This window comes from Squalius cephalus (assembly GCF_949319135.1).
Source record: "Squalius cephalus genome assembly, chromosome: 5".
In the NCBI taxonomy this organism is placed as follows: Eukaryota; Metazoa; Chordata; class Actinopteri; order Cypriniformes; family Leuciscidae; genus Squalius; species Squalius cephalus.
Genome location: NC_137126.1, coordinates 32,200,563 through 32,228,038, shown reverse-complemented (window position 1 = coordinate 32,228,038; position 27,476 = coordinate 32,200,563). Strand labels below are relative to the sequence as shown.

The 27,476-nt window shown below is 35.9% G+C and overlaps 2 protein-coding genes across 5 annotated transcripts in view; one reads left to right on the top strand and one right to left on the bottom strand.

Moving 5' to 3' along the window:
- Nucleotides 1-13,509, bottom strand: part of p2rx1 (purinergic receptor P2X, ligand-gated ion channel, 1) — a 23,486-nt gene extending 9,977 nt beyond the window's left edge. Inside the window, exons 1-2 of one of the 4 annotated variants that reach the window (XM_079871947.1) lie at nucleotides 12,997-13,509; nucleotides 6,640-6,784 (exon numbers count right to left, since the gene is read on the bottom strand). In XM_079871947.1, the coding sequence (XP_079728073.1) occupies nucleotides 6,640-6,784; nucleotides 12,997-13,142 (291 nt within the window). In that variant the 5' untranslated portion in view covers nucleotides 13,143-13,509. The remainder of the gene's footprint in view (nucleotides 1-6,639; nucleotides 6,785-12,996) is intronic. The other 3 variants (XM_079871945.1, XM_079871948.1, XM_079871946.1) reach the window with 3 other exon arrangements.
- Nucleotides 13,510-14,844: 1,335 nt separating this feature from the next.
- Nucleotides 14,845-27,476, top strand: part of LOC307158928 (multiple epidermal growth factor-like domains protein 9) — a 98,337-nt gene continuing 85,705 nt past the window's right edge. Inside the window, exon 1 of the mRNA XM_079871940.1 lies at nucleotides 14,845-15,473. Within this exon, the coding sequence (XP_079728066.1) occupies nucleotides 14,966-15,473 (508 nt within the window). The 5' untranslated portion in view covers nucleotides 14,845-14,965. The remainder of the gene's footprint in view (nucleotides 15,474-27,476) is intronic.

Sequence of the window (27,476 nt, the reverse complement as noted above, 5' to 3'; positions counted from 1 at the left end):
ACGGTGGGTTACAGAACAGAGCCAGAGTCAGTGCCACATTGAATTCACATCCTTTCTGACTGTATTTGGTGATGCAGTAGAGTGTTTGAAGCTGACTGTGCATTCATGACTTCAGGCTAGTTTAACTTTTTGACACCCCTGCATGACATGATGAAACAGTAAAATCGGCAGTGTTAAAAGTTATTAATTCCCAAAGAGTTAAATTAACAATCTACAATGTTAAAAAGTACTCCTCTTCAGTGTAGTTACAGTGTAATTTACACTGAAAGTGCAAAAAAAAAAAAAAAAAAACGCGCCGAATTGTATTGACTCTGCCCCTCGATGACTGCTGCCTCGCAAGACGACGATGCCATTTTATCTTCATGCGTCCGAGACGGTAGGTTGAATTGCTTTTCTCTTTCTAAAATTAAATAGTAAATACATTTGTTAACATTTTTAGTAAAATATGGTGGTGAACACATTTAGAAATTATTAACTGCGCGTTTTTGTCAGGATTAAGGAAGCTCGTCAAGTTCATGAGAGATGTAAGTTACAGAAGAATGTAACTTAGGCTAAAACAAAGTTTCTCATGGCGATTTGATTTCCTGGATGAAGGTGATTTTACGTTTAAAATAAATTTGTTGGAATGTGCTTACAATTTTTTATATATATATTTTTTAGCTTCTTTTATTTTGGTTTGTTGACAGCCTTCATGAAAGTAAGGTAACGCCTCCAGTCACGCCGAGGCCTGGTTTTACGATGAGCCTGGCACTGAAGTTGATGAGGAGGTCTGAAGCAGCACCATTTGGGCTTTTTTTTCTGTGCAAATGGGAGAATTCTTCAAATGGTAATTTTATATTTGTTTTGTGTGTATAAAAGTGGATGTGTTTTACATGAACGCGTTAACAATTCCGTTTTTGTGACGCATGCGCATTATTAACAGCGTGTTTAAGTATCTTGTAGCGCACAGTGCAAACAACAAATTAAGTCTTTTTGTAGACTGGGAAAGCGTTTAAAAACTTTTTATCCACCCTATGTTTAATTGTGAATTACATAATCTGTACGTTGCTTGTTCCTGGCACTGAATAGCATGTCGTCATATCTGCGTCAAGACAATTACTACCATCAAGTTTTTTTTTATGACAGTTAAGTTCAAACATTGTGAAAGTGAGTTTAAGCTAATCTGTAAATCCGTCTGTCTTCCAATTCAATTTACAGGTATTTGCGTAAGCACTGGCAGAGCATACAGGTACTTTAGCTTGAAATCAGTCTTTATCAATTCATACTGCATGTTATTTTGGGATAAATTATATGTCCTAACTATTTATCTGTCTGTATTTATTAATATGAATCTGTATTTTCTATTCACATTATGAATACCATTAATAAATTATGGGTAAAAAATTCTAAACATGTCGTAAAATCTAATGTAGTACACCAAGTTCAATTTAAGATGCCTTTTTAATCACTTACTCATTTAAATTATACAAATGTATTTAATAATCAGATTAAATGGATATTTAAACTGTTTCAGGCCTCCATGTGAATATTGCACAAGGTTTTGTGGCTATTAAAGGAGAACTCCAGTCAATTTTAACATTGAGCTCATTTTTTGGTAAATTTGGAGTGCTGTCAGTACAGAGAACAACGACAAAAATCGGTGTTACACCGTGTTATCCGTGTCAAAGTCCACAGTAGTCGATTGTCGAGTTCACGCGCATAGGTTATCACGCACGTGAACTCGACAATCGACTACTGTGGACTTCGACCGAAAACAGGAAGAAAATACAGGTATGTTCGCTGGCTGAATTAACATAATTTTTATTCATATCTTTCACATCTACTACATACAGATTCACCGTGTTCACTCTGAAGGAATCACTCAACATGGCTGGGCACTTGTAATGACACATCAAGGATAAGAGGCTAAAAGCAGGTTTAAAACTTGCCCCATTAAAGTCAACAGGGTGCAAATTTTAAAAAAAGAATAACACGGTGTAGGCAACACCGATTTTTGTCGTTGTTCTCTGTACTGACAGCACTCCAAATTTACAAAAAATGAGCTCAGTGTTAAAATTGACCGGAGTTCTCCTTTAACTTGTAACAGTCATTGAATTAATCCTAAAATGAAGGATGTGAATATAAATAATTTGACACCCATGCTTTATAGACAGCTCTCAGCATAATCAAAATTAAGGGTAATCACAATTATTTTTACCATATGTACAGCCCTAATTTAAATTGTATAGCATTACTGAATTTTGGAAATAATAGCCTCAACTGACATTTTTTTTTTTTCAGATCCTTTTTCTATAGATTTTGCCCAGACCCCTGCAGTGTCAAGTGAAGGAAGCTCCTCACATGAGATTGCAACAGAAAGCAAGCAACAGAATGCTGAAGATGAATCCAGAATTGTTAGTGTCATTATATTTTATTCTATGTGCAGTATAAGTTTTAATACATGACATATGAACATGAAAAATGTAAACCTAATTGGGCAACCACACAATTGAATGCCTTTGTTCAGACCTGGAATTTACATGCGTCTTGGGTGATTGATGTGTCTTGACTGTCATAATTCATGGTGACACATCATGTATGGGGGTGTATGTAAAAACAAATATTGCATCACAATAAGTGTAATTGTGATTGTCAAAACATTTGGTAACTTAATTTTATGAAGTTTAGTGACAACATGTTACAATGTTTACATTGTACAATGACTGGTAGGATACAGTTTTTATTATTGCTTGACAAAATTTTCAAGATTTCAATTCCATTCTTGTGATTTGATTCCGATTTTGATTCAATATTGACTAATTTGGAAACATGTTTATTTTAAATGTTATTTAAAAAAATAATCTCACCTAATGCTGTAAACATAGAGGGCCCAATCTGCTGGTATTATTAAAGGTTAAAAATAACAAATTAAATTAAATATAATGCAGTTTTTGTTATAATAACAATTATTTAATGACATAAGTAAAAAAATAATAAATATGTAATATTGTGCTCAGCTAAATCTCCTCTCTAGCTATTTTTTCTATTCAATTAACATGCTATGGACATTAAATGGCTTTCCTGAGGTAAATGTAATGTTATGTGACATAATTGTTCTCCTGCTGTTATATTGACCTCTTTCCGTGGTTAAAAAACACTAATTGGTCGATATTATGTATACTTTCGGTAAGTTGTATTGCATCTTTAAATAAAAAAGTAACAGATGATCGGTTCACGTGCACTTGAACTGAGGCGCTCAGCGATCTGTCACGTCACATTTACAAGCGCCAAATGTATTTTTGTCTGAATTTCGTAATAAAATTGACGGAATCTAAGAGCTGAGAATTAGTTTAATATTAAAAGTACCTCTTTGCTCCGCAATTTTTCTGTGCGTGAGAAAATGGATGTGTGGCGTGAGAGCGTGTGAAAAGTGACAATTGCGTCAGTCTCACGCTCAATGCGTGAGAGTTGGCAGCCCTGTTAATATATTTTAAATCTGAGTGAATTCAGTCTTAAAACTAACCCATATGAATTAAGCGGGTTTAGTCCAAATCGCTTTGTGATGAATAGATTGAATTTAGACTTTTATTCAAATATAAACATGAATCAACAAACATAAACAGAAGAAAAAGAAATATGGATTAGTTCTAAGATGTCTTTATGAACTTTTTGAAGTGTCAAAGTGGTAGTTGCGTAGCTGTCAGTGGAGGGACAGAAAGCTCTCAGATTTCATCAAAAAGATCTTCATTTGTGTTTAAAAGATGAAAGAAATTCTTGCAGGTTTGGAACGGCATGAGTGAGTAAATTACAGAATTTTAATTTTTGGGTGAACTAACCCTTTAATAAAAGAATGTGGGCCAGACCTCATCAGAACAATCGAATCTCAATGCGTCTTGGGTGCGTTTACACCTGTACTTCGAGTTGTTCACTTCAACCAAGATTAATGTTAATGCCAGGTGTGAACGGCACTACTCTGTGATTACACAATCATCTGAACAGAATGGTTCCTGAGAGAGATATGGTTGTCATTATGCTATGTAGCTGTTTGATGATGTTTTTGTTTTGTTTGTTTTGATTTTTGGTTAGAAGACCTCAGCTAAGTTCATGGAAAGGCTTCTCCCAAGACCTTCAAGGACCTGATTGACTCTGCAGAATCTGCTGTGAAAGATGATGAAACTGATGATTCAGGTTAGACTGTAGTTCAGAATATTTTTTGCTTAAGTTGTCACATCTATTATTTAGAATGGGGCAGCGATCTTTCTCTCGTCTCCTCCTTGATTTGATTCCACCATCACCACAAGGCTACAAGAGACCTGGAAATATCTCTCATATCAAGCTGAACAACACCTTGTCGTCTTCAAAAAGGTAAATTTGGATCTTTTGTCTGCCTCAAAATATTGCCATTTGGGTTGATTGTATTGTGGAAAACTAATATAAAGACGGCCAATTGGAGAGGTGACTGAGTGTTATTTTTGTCTTTGGCAGGGACCAGCATACAAGAACACCTTGATTGCATTGAAGAGACCACACACCTGCTCACTGCTGGTGATGCTGATATGGCAATAAACTCAAAGACTACTACTACTACTACCTGCTCGCTGATGGGACAAAGAGGAACTGCATTCATGGATGCTACACAACTGTCGACAAGTAGTTTTCTGCAATCTTGTTCAAATCTACCTGTCATAATTGTTTATGTCTGGGCAAATTTGATGATTTTATGCTTTTTATTGACTTTTTTTTTCTGTGCAACTCCTCATGAATGTGATAATTTGACCTTTACACATCTGGCATATGTTTTAAAGGAGCCATTTGGATTTATACATCTATCTGAAGACTCTTGATTGTATGTCTGATCTTGTTCATTAAAACTATATACTGTAATAGTGTAAATTGTTTTTGCACTGAACAGAATACTTTATAAATAACACTTATAGTGTAATCTAATGGAATTAAATCAGCATGGGGTGTTAAAAACCCCATAGTGTAAAACTTAACAATTCTAAGTGTAACATTTTACACAATTTTTGCTACACTCTAAGGTGCTATATTAATACTGTAAATTCAACACTACAAACGGCGTACTTTTTACACTAGATAGATTGGGACTATATATGATCTGGAGTAGTGTTTTTTTCTGATTTTGAAACCAAAAACTAAACCCAAAACAAACTGTTTATGTGTTCCTGTGCATGGCCATATTTTCAGCTCACATCAGTGTCAGAGAGGCAGGTGCATTTGTCTGGGGCTGAATGTAATGTTTAACCTCAGCCTCAAATAGCCGAAGTGTCATTCCATCTCTCACGTCTCTGCTCTGCTAGCACTTTTAGCTTATAGTGTAACTACAGCAACTTGTAATCATTATCAACAGTGCCTTCCTATTTTACTCATACATGTGTCAGGTTTTCTGAGTTCAAATGGTCAAATTTGTTTGAGTGTAGTGACAATTGTTCAGGATCTTAGAATGTAGTACACATCTAATATAGTAAATATATAATACATTTGGGGTTGATACAGAAGAAGAATTTATGAATGTTAAGTAATGCAATATAATCACAATTTTAGATGACTGTTTTCTATTTGAAAATTTAATTGATTGCTGTGATAAAATTGTGCAGAATCGTGTGTGTGTGTGTGTGTGATGGCAAAGCTGAATTTTCAGCAATCATTACTTCACTCTTCAGTGTCACAATGATCATTCAGAAGATCAATTTAAAGGGATAGTTCACCAAAAAAATTAAAAAAGAATTCTGTCATCATTTACTTACCCTCAAGTTGTTCCAAACCTGTGAATTTCTTTCTGCTGCTGAACACAAAAGAAGATATTTTGAAGTCGGTAACCAAACAGTTGATGGACCCCATTGACCTCCATAGTATTTTTCAATGGGGACCATCAACTGTTTGGTTACTCATATTCTTCAAAATATTTCCTTTTGTGTTCTCACACAAGAATCTCATACAAATTTGGAACAGCTCGGAGGTGTGTAAATGATGGCAGAATTGACATTTTTGGGTGAACTATCCCTTTAATGCATCATTGCTGAATAAAAGTATTTTAAACAGTCGTGTGTACACATAAAGGACGATATTTGTTATCGCAATGGACAATTTGATGTTTACGTTTTTTGGACATGATATTATCTGACAATCAAGAAGCTCCTGGAGCCACTCCTTTAATTGCTAAGTGATGACGTGTTTACTTTTCTGTCAACAGTTGGTCTGTTTCTTATTGCCAGGTGATTTCTGAGAAATAACTAAACATTCTGAAAACGCTGCAGGCTGTTGGCGTAAAGTAAATAATTCAGGCATTTTCAGTTATTTGTTTAAAATATATATCTTTATGATCAACTACAGGGTCGTATTGTTTGATGTGTTTTTCTGTGTTTCCCTTCTAAATAGTGAGTCACAATTGAGATGTTTACTTGCCTTGACAATGTTAGCACTTTGAGTGAGAATACACTAAAGCAGTGTGACTGCAAATGTTTGCTGGATGGGCTAACACTTTGCTGGATGGGCAATTACCCAGTGAGTTACCTTTATCTGCATTCAAATGCATGTATTGATAAAACTAAAAATATATATACCTACGTATATAAATCAAGGCCCTCTGAACTTTTCAAACAATGAGGTTTGAGGTCAAAATTAAGAGGCACAACCCACCTGTTCAGGAAAAACATAATCGGCTACATCCCATATCCTCGCCACTTCACTGATATTTGTGTAGGACACACCCTTCATCTTGGTGAAGACGGAGCTTATGGCAGTATCCACTGTCTGGTAGCCTTTCTCATACATAAACACCCACCTAATAAAAGCAACAACAACAAAAATCATGAACATTACTGATCTACCATAATCAACCTGCATTCTGAAGACCACAGATTTCATTCACAATCACAATTATTCTAAAAACCATAAATTAGAGATATTGCATTTCAAAATGAGTAATTATAGTTCATGTACTCTGAATGGCAAATTGCATTAAAATCAGTCTTTTACAAAAGATTTTCACTATTTGTCAAAAAACATGAGATTTCATGAAGTCATAAAATAATACTGTATACCACCTTGTTACTGAATACATATGACCAAAAGATCCTATTCTTTGATAAAGGGTTACACAAAGGAGTATATTTGATATATTTTGTTGATTGTGGACTAATATATTCTTGTTGTTGACAATATAGAAATATTTTACATTTATTTTTTATCTGTCGCGAATTTGCAACAAACCCCTTCCATTCAGACTGCAGGCGAGATAGCGTGTGTTTTCCCCCAATGCCTGTTTGTGCACATTCGATACATACCTAGGAACATTTTGCACGCACTGGTTTCTCGTAGGAGCGGTCGGAGTGGGAACTACATCCGGTTCACCGAAGCTAATATTTTGGGTTGCAAAATCCGCATATCAAGGGCGCAAATGTGGAGAAATTGCCCAAAATGAGTTAAGTTGTGCTAAGATAAAAATATGTACCAGCTTATTGATTGCTTCTATAGCTATGTTATTCATATAGACTTCATGTGACGAATATTTTTTACGTACTTTGTAGATTTCTGTTTGTAGCAAATTTGCGACATTGGTCCATAACGGCTGGATTGGGCTAATGGCTACATATTATAATAATGCTGTATTTAGATGGTTTCAGCCCAAAAAAAATTTTTTTATTTTTTTTCACAAAAAATAGCATGTTAGGATATAACACTATAAGAATATATAATGTATGCACTGGAGAAACAAGGAAAGAGTTAAACTGACTGTAACATGGAATGTATAAAAACTACTGTCAATGTTAGGGAGTAGGAGAGTGTTTTGTTTCTTGTTGTTGTTAAGATTCATTAGTTTGTCAATTAAAGTTTATAAGTTCTAACAACTTTGTGCCATGAATAAAATCTACATACCTGAGATGGGAAAATGTGTTTTATTAATTTTACCATTTTGTAAAAAAAATTACCCTAAATGCCTGTTGTCGCAAATTTGCAACATACCAAAATTTCTCTTTATTTGTTGTGCAAAAGTGAAATTGATAATCTCAACATTATTTACCATCTACTTAAAGGCAAAAACACACATAATTTTTTTATATATATATATACAGCTATATAAATTCAGGCGTTAAGGGGTTAATTAATTTTATGAAACATTTTATTTGTTTCTGATTCTGAAAAGGCATTCTTTCTTTCTTTTCATGAATTCTCACAACACACAATTTGTCAATATAGAACTTTTGTCTCACTTTTTGGATTTAATTTGATCCTAATAACTTTCACCCAGAACTACTAGTAGTATTTTTTATTGGTTACTGATTGATAATAACAGTACAAAATATATTTATAATTGCATTATTTTATATCTGCCCAGCAAATGACTGTTCTATAGTTTGCGTTTCAGAATGTGTGCTTGTGTTCACACATAGTTTAGCCATCTTGTGTCATAAAAGTAGGATGAAGCAATAAGATGTTGGCCTCATGCCCTCTAACAAGACACAGCAAACGTTATTCTTCCCTTTGAAGCATGACTCACTGCCTTATCGTCTGACACACCTAAAGATGGCAATGGCATACAGCTCTAGGCAGACCAAACTTGCCAAACAAATGCTACTGCGCAGTGTTTATCGACTTGATCAGTTTGTTTCATTCAGATTACCTGACTACAAAGACCAACAACTTCTACAATGCAAATAACAGAAGAACCCTCCACTTCAAGCTGCATGAAATCCAGCTATTGTGTTTAATGCTTTTTAGCTTTGAATTCCCAAACAAATACTTCTGTCAGCCTGCTGTGTTTTGTACTACACTCAAAAAAAAAATTGTGTCTAAACATAAGATTTATGTATTTGAATTGCATACAAAATTTCCATGCATTTGGATTACATAGTTTTAACATAAACCAATCAATAATCTGAATGTGATTCATATTTTTAAGTCATACATAAATGAAACAGATAAGATTTATGTAATTGTATTAATAAACTGAATGTGATTCATATTTGTTAGTCATATGTAAATGAAACGGGTAAGATTTATGTAATAGTACACAGAAAAACGCCCATGTTAAAATTAACACTGCTCAGTGTTCATATGTGTGCACACTACAGAGTTAAAGCGGTGTTGAAGTTAATGAGATAATTAACTGATGATTGAGTATTAATGATGAACACCTGCTGTTAACAAGCAGAATCACTGAAGGAAAGAGAAACACAAGAACTACAACTGACTTCAGACACAGCCTCAGATGAAATCAACTGAAGAGAAAAGAAGACATTAAATCTGTGAAGATCCCAGCAGAGGAGGATTAAACAACTCCACAAACAGCATTACCAGCTTCACTTATTACTGACCAGACTGACTTTATTTCATTTCCGTTTGAATGAAAACAATAGTTGTATTTTAAAGTCACCATGATGGTGGTTAGCGTTTGCTTTAGTTGTGCTCTTGACCCTTGACTCTTTAATATACAATTTTCTCTGGCTGCTGTAATTGTGTGTTTAGAAAACACATTTGTTGCAGCGAAAAAGCCATGAGAAAATCAGGTGATGTTGGCTGTTTATTGATAATGACAAAGTCGTCATCATGTAATTGCCTGATTTGCTGATCTTGTTCAGTGTCTAATGCTTTGATTATATAGGACTTGTGTTTTTTTTTAATATTGTTTTATTCATAACAGAAGCCATTTGATTTTACAGCATGAAATCTAGCAGTGTTGGTTATCAAACAATATACTTTTTTTTTTTTTAAATAGTGCACAAAAACCTTTCATCTATGGCATTACTTAGACTCACACAGACATCAAGAAACAGCATAATAATCTCAACAATGGTGACAAAAGCTACAAAAAATCCAGATGCATAATTTATTAATGCCGCAATGCATGCTGGGAGATATGGGTGAGTTTTGATTGGTGGTACCCATTTCATTGATTGTCACCATTGTTGAGAGTCATACACTGATTCTTGATGTCTAAGTAATAATGTAGAAAAAGAGAAAGTTTAGTGCACTAAATGTTTTTAAAATTCTTTATATTATTTGATTACCTGTTGGATCTAATGCTGACAGCTACTATAATAAATAAAACAAAATAAAAACACATAACCCCAATAATCAAAGCATTAGACACTGAAAAAGATAAGTGATTCAGGCCACAATATGATGATTACACCATCATCAATAAACAGCCAACATCACCTGATCTCATTTTCTCTTGGCTTTTTCGCTGCAACAAATGTGTTTTATAAACACACAATTATAGCAGCCAGATACAGTTTTATATTAAAGAGTCAAGGGTCAAGAGTCCAACTAAAGCAAACGCTAAACACCATCATGGTTACTTAAAATACAACTATTGATATCATTCAAACGGAAATGAAATAAAGTCAGTCTGGTTAGTAATAAGTGAAGCTGGTAATGCTGTTTGTGGAGTTGTTTAATCCTCCTCTGCTGGGATCTTCACAGATTTAATGTCTTCTTTTCTCTTCAGTTGATTTCATCTGAGGCTGTGTCTGAAGTCAGTTGTAGTTCTTGTGTTTCTCTTTCCTTCAGTGATTCTGCTTGTTAACAGCAGGTGTTCATCATTAATACTCAATCATCAGTTAATTATCTCATTAACTTCAACACCGCTTTAACTCTGTAGTGTGCACACATATGAACACTGAGCAGTGTTAATTTAACATGGGCGTTTTTCTGTGTACTATTACATACTGTAAATCTTACCCGTTTCATTTACGTATGACTGACAAATATAAATCACATTCAGCTTATTAATACAATTACATAAATCTAATCTGTTTCATTTATATATGACTTAAAAATATGAATCACATTCAGATTATTGATTGGTTTATGTTAAAACTATGTAATCCAAATGCATGGAAATTTTACATGCAATTCAAATACATAAATCTTATGTTTAGACACAATTTTTTTTTTTGAGTGTAGAACTGCATTTTTGATTCATTTAGAAGTGGTCTGCTGATGTTCACTGATTACTCCTCTAAAGGGAGTAACAGAGAAGGATGCGAGAGCAGCGCAACTTTTCATTTGTTCTATGATCACTGATATTAAAGGGATAATTCGCCCAAAACAGGAAAATTCTGTCATCATTTACTCACCCTCAACTCATACAGGTTTGGAACAACTTGAGGGTGAGTAAATGATGACAGAATTTTCATTTTTGGCTGGACTTTCCCTTTAAAGAGATAGTTCACCCAAAAATGAAAATTAGTCAAATTTACTCACCCTCAAGTCATCCTAGGTGTATATGACATTCTTCTTTCAGACAAATACATATTAAAAAAATGTCCTGGCTCTTCCAAGCTTTATAATGGCAGTGAATGGCCGTTTCTGTTTTGAAGCCCATAAAAGTGCATCTATCCATCATAGAAGTGCTCCACGCGGCTCTGGGGGGTTAATAAAGGCCGTGGCCGTGTTAGAGCACTTTTATGATGGATAGATGCACTTTTGTGGACTTCAAAACAGAAACAGCAAGATCCAGGACATTTTTAATATAACTCTGATTGTATTCGTCTGAAAGAAGAATGTCATATACACCTATAGGGTGACTTGAGGGTATGTAAATCAACAACTATCCCTTTAAAGGGATAGTCGACTTGTTACAGTAAAATAAGCTAGAAATTGCTCTTTAAAGTTGCCTAATAATTGCCACTTTTTACAGTGTAGATGTACCAAGTGGAAACAGTGAAGTATTGCAATACAACTGGCACTTTTCCAAATGAGTTATTGCTCCAATGGCTTTATATACAGTAGTCATTTATTTGAACACACTTATTCAACATTTATTTGGTTACTGTAAATGCAAATTGTATTGCTTGGAGCAGGGGTTTTCAAATTGTTCTGGGAAAAAATCTAGAAAAAATGTATATAATAATAGTAAAAATGAATTAAAGTGTGTGATTAAAATAATATTAGTTGTTAATCTTTTAAATAGATTACATGAATAATAAATAAATGAATAACAATTTTGATTCATATACATAAAATTAGATTAAAATTACATAAATAAACAAATAAATACACAATACATTTAACAGTATATAGTGAGTAGAAAAAATGTATAATAATGTAACATTTTAGATTTAATATAATTTTTTTTTTTTTAGTATGGTGTTTTTTAAAGATAGTTTAATTTTTTAGGATGGGGGTTTCTGACATGAGGATGATCATATTTGGGGGTCCGTGGCATCTAAAAGATTGAAAAAACCCACATAATGTCTTTACTGTTGCTCAGTGAACTGCACAAGACAGGTTTGAATTACATAAGAGGAAATACTCAGTGTTTGTTAACATCTGTCAAAGTCGTTTTTTTCCCCATGAATGACTATAGCATGACATTTTACCGCTCAAATAAATGTTTGCTATTATAAACAAGTCTTTTACACACATGCCGGTAACACTTTATTTTACAGTGTCCTTGTTGCCTATGTACTTACCACAGTAATAACAGTAAATTATGCATAATTACATGCAACTAACCCTCAAACAAATCCTAATCCTACCCTAACCTTTTAGTAAGTACATGTAGTTGATTAATATTACTCAGTTACTTAAATATATAATTACACTGTAACAATGACACCTTAAAATAAAGTGTAACCCAGACGCCTAATAGTTATCTAATACTGAGGGCAAGCTGTTAGCTCTAAGACTGGAATTGAGCTGTTGCAGTGTTATAAGCCATAAAACTATAAATCAGACACAATGAAAAGCATGTGGACATACTTTTAAGCAAATCAAGCTCACAAAAATAAATCTCATCTTATTCAAATTTTCTTCAGAAACATGTCTGTCTGTTTTGAAACAATAACAGTTTGCTAGTTAGACCAAGCAATGCATTATCCTAAATGGTATCATGATAGCACTTGCTCAGTTCAATACAAGGCTTGAGCTGTTAGTTGGTTTGCATTCAGTGCATTTTTGTTGAAGCATGTTCTGTTTCGACAATCATGCTCGGGTTTCCTCTGCTTTTCTTTTTCAGTTTTTTTAAGAATAAAAGAAATCTCTTACCCAATGATGTAGGATAGAACGCCCAGCTGGATGATTCGGCACACAACTGCAACTCTTCTGTTCCTGACCAGAACCTGCCGAGGAGTTTCGTATTCAAAGAAGAAGTTTGAAAAAGATCTCTGTATTGTGGATTTCATTTTCCTCATTGAAAGGAAAGGGTAGAAAATTTTGATAAATTCTCCTCTCTGTGTTCTTGAGATGTCCTAAACAATGTAAGATGTGTGTGGAGTGCTGATCTCTGACTTCCTTCCTCCCCTCTTCTTTATCTCTCTCTCTCTCTCTCTCTCTCTCTCTTACTCTTCTAAACCAAACACTTCTAAAAGTAAACCACCCACTTTGCGTTGTCTTCATCCCCCCTCCTCTTGTGACTGTAATACAAATTCATGTACATGCGGATAAACTTCTTAAGGGTGGAGTAAGAACTCATAGTCCAATTGCAAATAAAGGCTTAATGTCCACCGCACATCCTGAAACATCCTACTCACTCACTCACTCTCTCTCTCTCTCTCTCTCTCTCTCTCTCTCTCTCTCTCTCTCTCTCTCTCTCTCTCTCTCTCTCTCTCTCTCTCTCTCTCTCTCCCTCCCTCCCTCTCTCCCTCTCTGTGTACACACATATACAGATTAATTTTAAGCATAATGAAGCATCTCAGTTCATATTGCTCTATACAGTTATGGTTCACCACCATCAGGCATTAAACCAGCCTTTGATCTTTCCAGAGAGCAGTGGATCAGTGACCAGCCAAAAATGCCTGCAGTGATATGAAATTCCTTGATTCAATATAAAAAATGCCTGCAGTGATATGAAATTCCTTGATTCAATATCATCAAGTGCACACAGGCTTCTCCAGTGCACACTGACAAATGTCCTTATGTAAATTGCTTAACAATGTGGTGTGCATACAGACAGTAGCTTTATACAGAACATATTTACATATTGGAGTATCAAATAGGCTACTGCAGGTATTTTTATCATTCCCATTTTCTCTTTTTTCATGGTCAACCCCTCAGAGAAGACTGAAAATACTTAAAATCAAAGCACTGTATTTAAGAGGTTGTTTTATTTTATTTATTTTGTGATATTTCAAAATAAATTGTTACATTATATTCTATTAATTATCTTAATTATTGTTGAAATACTAGTAGTAAAATTATTTTTGCTCAGAGCCTCGCTCTCAGTGGTTGAGCAGCTGTTCTTTACTCATGGTGCGTCACCACTAGAGGACGCAATTACTCTGTTAGTGTAGGCGACTTTTCTGCGTCTTTCTCGTGCTTTTGTTAAGCCTGTTTTTGGGCGAATGGAACTTCGTAAAAAAATATACATTAACAATCAAGCCATTAAGATAAACTCAATTAAACGCCGTTAAATTGTCCTTTTTCCATAATGTGGTTTTAAGCACAATGTCTACGGGTTATGTTTTCATGTTTCTAGATATTTTTTGTTAAATTGTACAGATGATATTCTGTCTAAACAATAATGCATCAGTACACAAATATCATCCACTTTGTTAATAGCGTACATTGCAAATAGAATATATAGAAATCCATTTTATAAATATTAGATATAACCTACATATTTTGCATTGCAGCAACTTCCCGTAGTTTTCTTTAAGAAGGTTTCATTCTCACTGCAGGCTCTCGGTAGTATCTCGCAATATTTGAGCTGTTTTCTTTCTTTTGTCACTTTTCATTGAGTTGTCAGTTTTGAGGCTCCTCCTCACAGTCGTATGATCGGTGCAGTGTTACGTCAATCTTCATGAAGTCTGCGCTCTGATTGGGTGGAGGCGTGGCCGTTGCCGTAGTAGGCGGGGTTTACAACTGTCAGTCCCGCTGGAGTGAAACCGTGCAGTTCACAGCGCGAGTGGACAAGTGGAGACAATCGGATGAAACACGGATTCGATAGTAGGAAGTAACTGTCTATATAACTAAAGGATACAATTGAAACGTTTCACATGGGGAGTTAAAGAACAAAATGACGTGTATGCGTTACACTATGTTACTGTTCTCAGTTTTGGAGTTATTGTTGTTTGGATACACCGCTGGTTTGTCGCGTACTGTACGTCGCCTGAGCGATGAGAACGCGTCTCCAGGCGCGAGACTACCGCGTGCTGTGTTGGGTGAGACGTTGGAGGCGACCACCATCCCAAACCACTTACAAGAGGACGACAGGGACTCCAGGTTTTCACCTTTCACCTCCACAATGACCATCACAACCAGGGATTTCAAAACCACTGGCAAAACTAACCAACTACAGCCCTTATGGGTGACCACCACGGCAGCGCCTCTTACCAAAACAATGAACCCAACCTCCAAAGGCAGTCAAGTCAAAGAAAACTCCACAAGACTAAACATTACAGTAAACCCCACTTCTTCCTCTCCAATTACTGGCACAGAAAACACAAGCCCACCTGAACTGGATACTGCAAAGAGTTCATGGACAGTGAAAAGCACCTCAAAGCCTCTTGTGACCACTGAGAAAGGTAGGTTCGGTTCTCACTCAGTTCTCCCTTTTTAGTGACATGAGGATCATGACGAGTATGCAAGTTTGTAAAATGTAAGCTTTCCAAATGTGCAGTCCATTGGAGCGTGTTATATTATGAGAAGCAGGCCCTAGTGTGTCCTTGAATTTCTTTCCCAGCCTCTGCAAAACAGATTTTGAGGGATTTACACCTGCACAAGCTGTTTTAGTGTGCTACATTTATTATTTTATCTTCGTTAGCCGACAGCATTCTGACAGAATTTCACACTGTTTCTTCTTTATAGTCACAGGTTCACAGAGTTGTTTACTGCTTCCACAGAGAATCAGTTACAACGAACCAGTACCATCTTTGTTCAGAGACACTCCTTTGTCTCAATTCTCTCTATAGGTTTTGTGGTAATACTGATTATCAGCTGTAACAAAAATGAATTGACAGATAAATACTTTCCACAAACCTTTAGTACTTTACAGGCAGCTGTGAAACTGAAGGACATTCGAGATAAGGCCAGTTGTGCAGAGACAACCCAATTCTTAATTGCTTTAATGTGATTAATTACCACCTGACTGCCAAAAGGGGAAAACAGTCATAAATCGTAAACCTTCCACTCGTTTATCTTGAGTTACATGATGTCAGGCTAGCTTTGAGATTAAGGATGATTCATTTTCATTAAGGTCATCCAGTGTAGTATCAGCACCTTTATGTCTGCTTTATCTGTTTAGTTGAATGACACATGTTTTTGTCTAATTCATAATCTTTCATCTTGTCAGTTTCTTGGAAAAAGGGCGAGAAATTCCTCTTTTTGATATCATTAAATTCTCTCAGTCTGAACTTGGATATATTCAGTGACAACAGTGGGATGAAATGCAGTTAAAAGAAAAGTGAACCAGCCATTTGAGGTATGGTGCAGTTAAGACAGTGTGTGATCTGCAGCCCCATGGACTTCATTGGAAGTGATTGTACTGCAGGGAGACAGGTGTTTGAGATTACAGTTAATAAAAACCATCTCATTCTATGTAGCAGCCCAAAGGCGACCGGTTCTGTGTCTGTTTGGGATTTGTTTCTGGATTTTAGCCCTTTGCTGTTTACTGCAGGTCTTCAGCTTCCACGGAAAAGCGGATATGTCACATTAAACCCACTGATTCAACAGCTTAATATACATATGAAGAGAAAAGGAGAGTTATCATATTATTTCAAGGATTTTTGTGCATTTGTTGTGCATTTTTATATTTATTTTTTACCTTGAAACGTTTGTCGTGATTATCTGATTTATGGGGTGAAGGTTTGAAAGGCTGAAATAGCTGGTGTTTGACTTTTGTTCCTAGTGTGGTAAGTTTAGTGCCCTTGTTTCCCCAGACATACAGTAGATGACATAATTTTAGGGTAAGAGGTGACCCAGATAGCATCTTATTAGAAAGCTCAACATAATATTCAGGATCTGATCAAGACATTGTGATGATTGCATAAGAACATCCATGGTATTTTGTTCTGGCAACTGTTCTTTTTGATCTAAAGTTTGTTCATGTTTAATATTAGCAGTGGTATGGGGAACCTTAAAACATTCACCTCATTCTGTCACAAAATGATTTCAGTCTCAGACTCAAATAACACCTGCACAAGTTATTGTAAAACCAAGAATCAGAGCGAGACACCTTAACTTAAGCTACATTTCCTTTAACATAATTCACCTTTTTATTATTACAAATGTTAGTATTGTCTTCTTTATTGTGTTAGTACAAAGCATAGTGATCATTAATCAGTCTTGTAGACGCACTAATGCAGCATTATGGCTCTTGGACACACTGGTAATTGTCTAATTTCAGTTCCTTCCATATATTCTCTTCTTTGCTCTGTACAGTCTGTTTCTGCAGTGGTGTGTAATAGACAAGCAATGAAAAAAGAAATATGATTGGGGTGAAATCATGCATTTCATCTTTATGCATGTGGATGTACACATTACATGTAGCCTACAGAAATTAAGCTCACCAAAATTAAGAATAGTTTACATAAAATTGCATAACAACTACAGTTGTTAGTTTAGCCTAGAGACAGTCTGAAGTTTAACCTAGTTTTCATGTTTAAATGTCAACGTTGTTAAATGCCCTATTAAAGACAATTAAAGATTTATGAGAATGCACTTTACTAGCAGATATCAGGATTAAATAATGCTTATAACATTGACACTTGTGTTCTTTTTAGGCCTATTTAACAAGTGCAGGATTAGCCTGTAAACAAAACAAGAATATGAGCCAGTAGGCTATTTCTCCAGACACAATCTTTAATTTGCCCTTTCCCTTCATTGACTCATGTAATGTGTTGTTTTTATTGGAATGCAATCAGGAAAAATAATTTCCCAGTGATACTTGTTTATGATGTGGTGGCAGCAACATCACACTTTATTTCATCAAGAGTACATATCATAAACATTCAAAGTAATGCAAACAAACAGTATCTGAAATACCTTGAGGAGATGAGGTTGGTTTATTGCTGAACTGGTATGTGGTGAACTTAATGGCTGTTTTCTAGTTTTTCTTTAAATAATTCCAACAGAACATTTGTTAAGGGCAATGCACTCTGTTTTCTCACCACTGTACCTGTGATTCAGAGTTATACTGTAGCGCTCATATTGCATGTCATATTGTGCTCTACGTGTGAGCAGCGTGTGGCTTATTAAAGCACATTTTAGACAAGGACAGTGAAAGTCATTTCGTAAATCCCCAGGACTGCAGGACACACACAGGCTTGTATGATGGCTGTTTTTCAGCTACTGCGCTGTCCTTGCTCGGCAGTTTCATTAATGGGTTTGAAGTATCATGAGCTCAAACAAATTACCATACACATTATAGACCTTAAAGTCTTCAACTGTGTTACTATCCCTAAGTTACAATACAGTTTTTGATGGCTTTTTTGTAAGACCTATTACTGTATTATTAAGTTAGATGTGCTGCATTTTCAAGACAAAACTGATGCTGTGGTCTGAGCTTCCTTTTAACATTAAAAGCATCCACATCATGCTCTGGATAGAACACACTACTGTGTTTGGTTGGGTTTGGCTGTTTGAACATTTATAAGTGTATTGACTTTAAGTTAAAACAGTTTGTTTGATGTATTGTACGCCAAACTATCCAACTTAAATGAATTGTAATGCTACAGTATGGCCCAGTCAGTTTACCTTTATTCATATAGCCTAGCACTTTATACCATACAGAATGCTTCAAAGCAGCTTTACTGTGATAAACAGGAAAATAATGATCAATGATGCAAACAGACTTCAGTTCTGTTTTGTGATTGTAATGGTGGTCTAAAGCTATTCTTTGAATATGCAAATGAGCTGTAAGAGCAATTAATTTAGTTTTCTAATGTGCTGTGTAGCACATTTTGATTTGCACCTTATTTGTGGATTCCCATCTGGGAGTTTTATAAAAGCACTGCTCTGCTATTGCTTAGACTGCCATTCTCAATACAGCTCCAGGCCTACAAACACCCTAAATCCAGTTCTTTTGTGAGGAGTAGGCGCTTCCAGACTTAGCACAGATTTATTTTTCTGGCTGATTAGAAACTCTCAGGAGTCCTAGAGCCGCAATACACAGATAACTGCCCTTCTGCCTCTGCTTGATAGCCAAGCTCTTACTATCCTCTCCCTCAACCATTTGAAAGTCAAATTCATAATGAATTTACTGGCATGTATATCAGGCATACAGTGTGAGTCTCTGTTAAGAAAACATCATTGCTAAAACACAAAGGATATAATAATGTATATCCTTATAATTACAGTATGTCCCTATGCAATTCCTTATATGCAAACAGTATGCCAAAGTTTATTTTGCCTATACGGCATTAGGCCAGTGATCGAGCCTGTCATTGTTATAGCTGAACTTATCTGATTTACAACCCTTATATAAAATATACATCCCTTACATACCCAACACAGAGCATTTTTCTCTCTCTCTCTCTCTCTCTCTCTCTCTCTCTCTCTCTCTCTCTCTCTCTCTCTCTCTCTCTCTCTCTCTCTCTCTCTCTCTCTCTCTCTCTCTCTCTCTCTCTCTCTCTCTCTCTCTCTCTCTCTCTCTCTCTCTCTCTCTCTCTCTCTCTCTCTCTCTCTCTCATATTACCAATCAATTGAATATCTAAATGTTTATCCCTGCCTCACACTCTGCTCACCAGCACACTAAGTGCTCTGAAGAAAATTAACAGTGTCAGTTTGTGGACCGAGCATGCAACAAAGAGCATGAGCAAGAATATCAGCACATGCTTAATTCGGTGTGCATTTAGAGCTTTCACAATGTGTGCATGTTTTAGAGACTAAACTGATACCACACCCAGGCAATTAGAAACAAGTATAAACCTGTCCTAAAATCTATTTTCTGAAGGAGCGGACTTTCATTTTATTACTAATAAGTAATTCTTATTACTGTAGTTATTCAGCTTTTATTTGACAGCCATGTGCCTTGTTTAGAGACTCAAAAGGATGAAGTTTGAAACTACAATTAATTTAGTTACAAGTAGGGATGGGTATCGTTAAGGTATTAAAGGTATTACTACTCTCTCTCTCTCTCTCTCTCTCTCTCTCTCTCTCTCTCTCTCTCTCTCTCTCTCTCTCTCTCTCTCTCTTCTCTCTCTCTCTCTATATATATATATATTAGTTAAATGATTACAACAAGTTGTTGTATTATTTTTATCACTGTGAAGCTGCTTTGATACAATCTGTATTGTAAAAAGCATTATATAAATAAAGGTGAATAATAATAAATATATACATACGTCCATCCATTTATGACATAAACTGTGTTTGACATATTTTTGTGTACATTTAATCGTTTAGACATGCACATGAACCCAAAGTATAAAGCTAAATTTATACTTCTGCGTCAAACTCACACCGTAGCTACGTCGTAGGCTGTGTGTAGCGCGCGTACCCTGACGTGCACCTCTCCAAAAATATAACAGCGTGTCAATTCTACGCGGACGCAAGCGCTCTGATTGGTCTGCTAGAGCCCCTCCCTTGAGTTTCACATGCTCCCTCTGCATGTGTAATTGCGCGTCAAAGCGGACAACGACTCAATATAAATGAAAACCAACGCGTAGTCTATAGCGTAGTCAAACTCAGTTCCTGGAGGGCCACAGCCCTGCAGAGTTTAGCTTCAACCCTAATTAAACACACCTGATCAGGTAATCAAATCCTTCAAGCTTATTTGAAAACTGCAGGTGTGTGTGTGTTAAAGCAGGGTTGGAACAAAACTCTGTAGGGCTGTGGCCCTCCAGGAACTGAGTTTGACACCTGTGGCGTAGAGGCTCCGGCATAGGTCCGACGCAGAAATATAAATCAGCCTTAAGCCACACATATTTTATTGATTTGTTTAATTTGCTTGAAAGTAAGATTATTAATTCTGAGCCATGCTAATTCAACAAATATTTGACACGCATGTATCATTTACCACACCTGTTTGTGGTCTTTCGCTTATAAGTTTCTCCTGTCATTGAGGTAGGTTTATTAGCTTTCTCATTGAGCATTTCACACTGAACGTGACTGTATGACAGTGCTCATGTATTCTGCTTCTCTCAGCGGTACCACACGATTTGCCATGTGGGTGGCAATGCAGGGTGACAGGGGCCCTATGACACCATGCTGCTCACCCCTGAGGGTCAGTATGTTGTTGAACAGGCCTGTGTCAGGCTACGGTTATATAAGTGTCCTATAAATTTCTTACATAACAACGACAAAGCTACTGAATCTAATAATAGGCATTTGCCCAAACATGTTAGGATGATGTGTGACATCCTTGCTCATCACAAACAAGGGATACCTGTTTGGAAACTTTGCATCTGATGACAAATATGGTTACTGTCCGCTTATCATCAAGTGTTTTAGCATTGAAGGCACCTAAAATAAAGTTGTTAGTTTTGAAACCACATTCAAGACTAATCATGTAGTAATGATAAATGAACACAATCTAGGCTCATTTGTATTTACTACAGTTTCCATCTGAAATGAACATTAGATTAGACCACTTTGATTCCTTTTCACACAAATTATGATTACGGGGTGGATTATCGCTATTTTTGTGGCGTTCCTTGCACAATACTGTTATGACCTAAAAGCACTTTAGTAAAAGTGCTTCAAGAAGTTCAAAGACTTGTAGATACAAACCAAAATGGCACGGTTGCTTGAACAAATGTGTTTTTATCTCACTTTTGCATTTGCTAACACTATCAGTTAAGTTTAATGTTTATGTTATTTTTAAATGCCTAGAGCATTAACCTTTTAGCGCCACTCTCTAGAAACGCACAATTCTGGATACATTTCTTTCTGGATAGGTTTTTTTTTCTTTATATTTTTTTTAGAGACCACGGTTCTCCGTGTTGGGTAAACATGTAATTTACTATGAGGTTCTGACAAAATGGTAATTTCTGCAGTCTATTTAGAATTGTATATATATATATATATATATATATATATATATATATATATATATATATATATATATATATATATATATATATATATATATATATAACCAGTTTGAATGAGTGTTTCACTGACTTGAATTCAGACTCTTCATCATAAGATGAATCAGGGTTTTTTAATGAATCTCTTGAATGAACGATTCAATGACAAATTAATTTTTTAACAGTCACATGTCACCACCTACTGGTGTAATGATGTAATTAATCTTTATTTGAATCGTCAAGTTAAATCCAAAAGGTGATTTAGGCTACTCTGTTTTGATTGCTACCGTAGACATCAGTGTTTTTATAACTATAAAATTGTGAAAATTTGAATGTTTACTTTGTACCACAGAAATAATTATACTGTGTGGTTGAAAAGACTTAGGCTAGTTAGTGAAGCTTTCATACCTATACATATGACAACAGCTCTCTCTGGATCAGTGGCAGCTCGAATGATCACATGGGTGTTTGAATCGTGCAGCTCTACCACTCACTCGACATTTCATTTCCGAACTAATTTGTACAACAATCCAATGTAATAAAACCTTGCCAGATTCATGTTCATCTGTTTCGGATAAAACTGAATGTGCATTTGGACGCATCACTTTGAAAGTGTCACGAAACGTGCAAAAAGCAATGTAAAATCATTTTGTAGAAATATCGCCTTAGGCTGTAGTAGTAGTAGTAGTAATTTATTTCTTCGGTCATAAACATTTAAATCTTAGGTCACATATTATTCAAAGATCCTGTACATAATACAAAAAAATACAGAAAAAACAAAGAAATAAAAAAAATAAAAAAATAAAAAATTTTGTACATTAGGAATTTAAATGCTAAATTTAAAGTGTTGCTAAATGCTAAATGCTGTGTTGAATAGTGCAAAAATATTTGTTAGTTTTAGAGAATGTCTTAACATTTATTTGATAGATATATTTCTATGTGCATGACATGCATCACTTTCCCGCTTTTCTAATTTTTAATTTCTCATACTAGGAGCAATGTGTGAATTAGCTCAGCTGAGAGCTTCATTCACCATCTTCATTCAGGAATCTTTAGCTGCTTTCACTGACAACCTTCGTTTTACAGTCTGGAGCCGACCTACAGTCTGCCATTATGGCTTTAAAGATGGTAACTTGATGTCTGTTTGCATTGCAACAGTAACACCCTCATGCAGACATTTGAACCTACTCAATATTTTATTGTGAGGGATAAGTACAAAAAAAAAAACACAGATTTGGAGCAGGAATTTCCAAGAATGTGACAAAGGTGAATTTAGGTCAATGCGCTCAACACTGTAAGATATGTAGCCGTTAAATGAAAGCTTTAATTCTTATTCAAACAAAACAAAGCTGTGACCTTTACATGTTTGTGTAAAGAAAGCCGATACCTCATTGTCAGGTGTCTTGAGCTGACTTTTTTTTTGCATATTCTCTATTGATACTCAATAAGGGGGATCACCTTGCCAATGCCCTTCCACAAACACTCATGTCTCAGCATGTTTATGATTGTGTAAAAACAGAAGAAGGACTTCCGTCCTTGCGTCCATGAAGACCGTCACATTCACTAAACTACTGTACGACACATAACAAAACTCAAAAGTTTTAATTTTTAAGTTGTAAGTTAAAATGTTTTTGAAAGAAGTCTCTTTTGATCACATTTATTTTGATCAAAAATACAATAATTGTTAAATAGTATTACAATTTGAAAATAACAGTTTTCTATTTCAATATTAAAATTGATTTTATTACTGCTGAATTTTCAGCATCATTACTCCAGTCTTCAGTGTCACATGATCCTTCAGAAATCATTCTCATATAATGAGTTGGTGCTCAAGAAACATTTCTTATTATCAGTGTTAAATACGGTTGTTCTACGTAATATTTTTGTTATAAATTTTTCAGGACTCTTTGAGAATATATATATATATATATATATATATATATATATATATATATATATATATATATATATATATATATACACACTCACCTAAAGGATTATTAGGAACACCATACTAATACTGTGTTTGACCCCCTTTCGCCTTCAGAACTGCCTTAATTCTACGTGGCATTGATTCAACAAGGTGCTGAAAGCATTCTTTAGAAATGTTGGCCCATATTGATAGGATAGCATCTTGCAGTTGATGGAGATTTGTGGGATGCCCATCCAAGGCACGAAGCTCCCGTTCCACCACATCCCAAAGATGCTCTATTGGGTTGAGATCTGGTGACTGTGGGGGCCATTTTAGTACAGTGAACTCATTGTCATGTTCAAGAAACCAATTTGAAATGATTCGAGCTTTGTGACATGGTGCATTATCCTGCTGGAAGTAGCCATCAGAGGATGGGTACATGGTGGTCATAAAGGGATGGACATGGTCAGAAACAATGCTCAGGTAGGCCGTGGCATTTAAACGATGCCCAATTGGCACTAAGTGTGCCAAGAAAACATCCCCCACACCATTACACCACCACCACCAGCCTGCACAGGGGTAACAAGGCATGATGGATCCATGTTCTCATTCTGTTTACGCCAAATTCTGACTCTACCATCTGAATATCTCAACAGAAATCGAGACTCATCAGACCAGGCAACATTTTTCCAGTCTTCAACTGTCCAATTTTGGTGAGCTTGTGCAAATTGTAGCCTCTTTTTCCTATTTGTAGTGGAGATGAGTGGTACCCGGTGGGGTCTTCTGCTGTTGTAGCCCATCCGCCTCAAGGTTGTGTGTGTTGTGGCTTCACAAATGCTTTGCTGCATACCTCGGTTGTAACGAGTGGTTATTTCAGTCAAAGTTGCTCTTCTATCAGCTTGAATCAGTCGGCCCATTCTCCTCTGACCTCTAGCATCAACAAGGCATTTTCGCCCACAGAACTGCCGCATACTGGATGTTTTTCCCTTTTCACACCATTCTTTGTAAACCCTAGAAATGGTTGTGCGTGAAAATCCCAGTAACTGAGCAGATTGTGAAATACTCAGACTGGCCCGTCTGGCACCAACAACCATGCCACGCTCAAAATTGCTTAAATCACCTTTCTTTCCCATTCTGACATTCAGTTTGGAGTTCAGGAGATTGTCTTGACCAGGACCACACCCCTAAATGCATTGAAGCAACTGCTATGTGATTGGTTGATTAGATAATTGCATTAATGAGAAATTGAACAGGTGTTCCTAATAATCCTTTAGGTGAGTGTGTGTGTGTATGTGTATATATATATATATATATATATATATATATATAAATAATTTATTTGAAACAGAAATTATTTTTAACAAAGTTTTTACTGTCACTATTACTGTTTTGTGTTACCTTAATGCATCCTTGCATTTGTATGAAAAATCATACTAACCCCTCCAAACGTAAAGACAGGTAGTGTATCTGTATTTCTTTATTTCTTTTAAATGATGCCTGCTCTTGCGGGACTGTGGGAAGTAGGCTAGGAGTGATTCTTGTAAGACGATGCAAGACAGATAAGATGGATACTTATAATTGTTCCATTAAGAGAGAAGTAAAAAAAACTCTTTTTTTTCTTCTTTTTTTTACACTTTGTCTGGCAGAGTTCTCCTATTGTGTAATCTGCAAGGTCACCTCTGATTCAGATCAGATTGCCCCCAGTCAGCCATGGGGAACTGTACACGCTCAGAGCTTCTCCTAAATATATCACAGCAGCGCTCCATTTCTCTCACTGCATCAGTGCTTATGTGTGTGTTTTTTCATGTGTTCACACTCGCAGGTCCTTTGGGAGGTCACTGTAAAACAATGACACACTGCAGGAAAGGTCCCCTTTGGATTTATGCATGCAATATGTTAGAAGAAAAGGAGTATTTTCTGAATTTAGTACCCACCAGATGTGTTCCCTTATGGAACAGTGTTATTTCAACCCATCAAAATGTGGTTCTTTAGATATTTTTTAGTGATCCAGGGATTGCCTTTGGCATTTTTTTAGATCCTAAAATTAATATTTTATCCATCATTCTTTCCTCACACATCTCACTGAAACTATCATCATCGCAAATTACAGCTACTGTGCTTTTCTTCTGGGAGAAAGCACCTGCTCCCCTTTTACCCAGAAAAAACACAGAAGCACTATATTTGAACACTGCATGTATGCGATATAGTTTCTCATCAGATAAGCTCTGGGTTGCTACACAGCTCGCTAATATTGCAGCACAGTCAGACGAAGGGTGCTTTAATAATGAGATCTCTTTGTTCTGCTCAGTTTTTCGACTTCTGGGAGCAAATAATTTTGCTGACAGCCTCTCTGTGACCTCTGTAATATTGCTGATCATATTAGATGTGTAAGGTTACTGCTGCTGTAGGTGCTAGAGGCTTTTGAGTTACTGAGCAGGCTGTTTTTATTACAAAAAACTGTTTACTGAGGTGTTGACGTGCACTGGAGGGAACAGTTTGTACTGCGAGAGCTGATAACAGGACGGGCCAGGCTCAAGTCCTCTCTAAATCCTACAAAACATTCCTTGAAACATTGCTTGAAGGCAGTAGCCAAGTATAGGCTGTTTTCATCAAGCTGGTGTATTTCAACATGTTCTCAGAGCCCACAGGTTCAGTGCACCCCTGGAGGTACAGTCGCCCCACTGGCTATGAAATGTGTACTTTCCATATCATTCCCATTAGCTGCTTGAATCGTAATGTTGTAGTTTTGCTCATACAGTTTCTTTTAGAGAGATTTCAGCACCATATTTTCTGCCTTTGTGCTATTCCCCTGCTGTGATGGCACTGGAAAGTGGCAACCTGCAGCTTTTAATAAATTCACACTTTTTTGTGCCATGTTCCGATGGAAAAAAAAATCCCTCAATGTGTAGAAGGCCAAATGAGATTGTGCTTTACCACGACCACTTACTGATTGAATCTCTCGCCAAAAGTCATACTGTTAAGCATTATTGAATGTTAAAGGTGCAGTGTCAAGCAATTCAGAGTTACCAATAATAGCAACAATAATGTTTACTTTAGATTGTGTTTTAAACCAGTGCTCAAATCGTTTTACAAATGAGTAAGTTAGGCCTACATTAAAAAAAAAAAAAAAAAAAAAAAATTAACAACAAGCCATCATCTTTTACTCACCCTTATGTCTTTTGAAACATGTATGACTTTCTTTCTTCCATGAAACAAAAAAAGGAGTTTGACCAAATGATGACCTCATCTGTCAAGTAAGATAGGGACTTCTTTTAAGACTCATCTTTACTATATAAAGCAACATGAACAATCTTTGAAACTTCCTTTTGAATTCCACTGAGGAAAGAATATCATACTGGTTTGGAACCACATCAGAGTTAGTAAATGATGACACAACTATCCCATTTTTAACCAACTTAATGCATCCTAGCTGATAGTTCAATACATGAAGACCACTGGGGCACAGAAGAAGCAGTGAAACATACTGTAAGAGAAAAAAAACATGCCGAGTACACTTTTAAAGGGGTCATGAACTGCGTTGTTTTATAATGTTTCCTGGGCTGCACTTATATTGTTAGTATGATTTTTACATCAAAAACTGTCATAATTTACAAATAAAAGGCATTTTTCCTACCCTGATTTTAGCC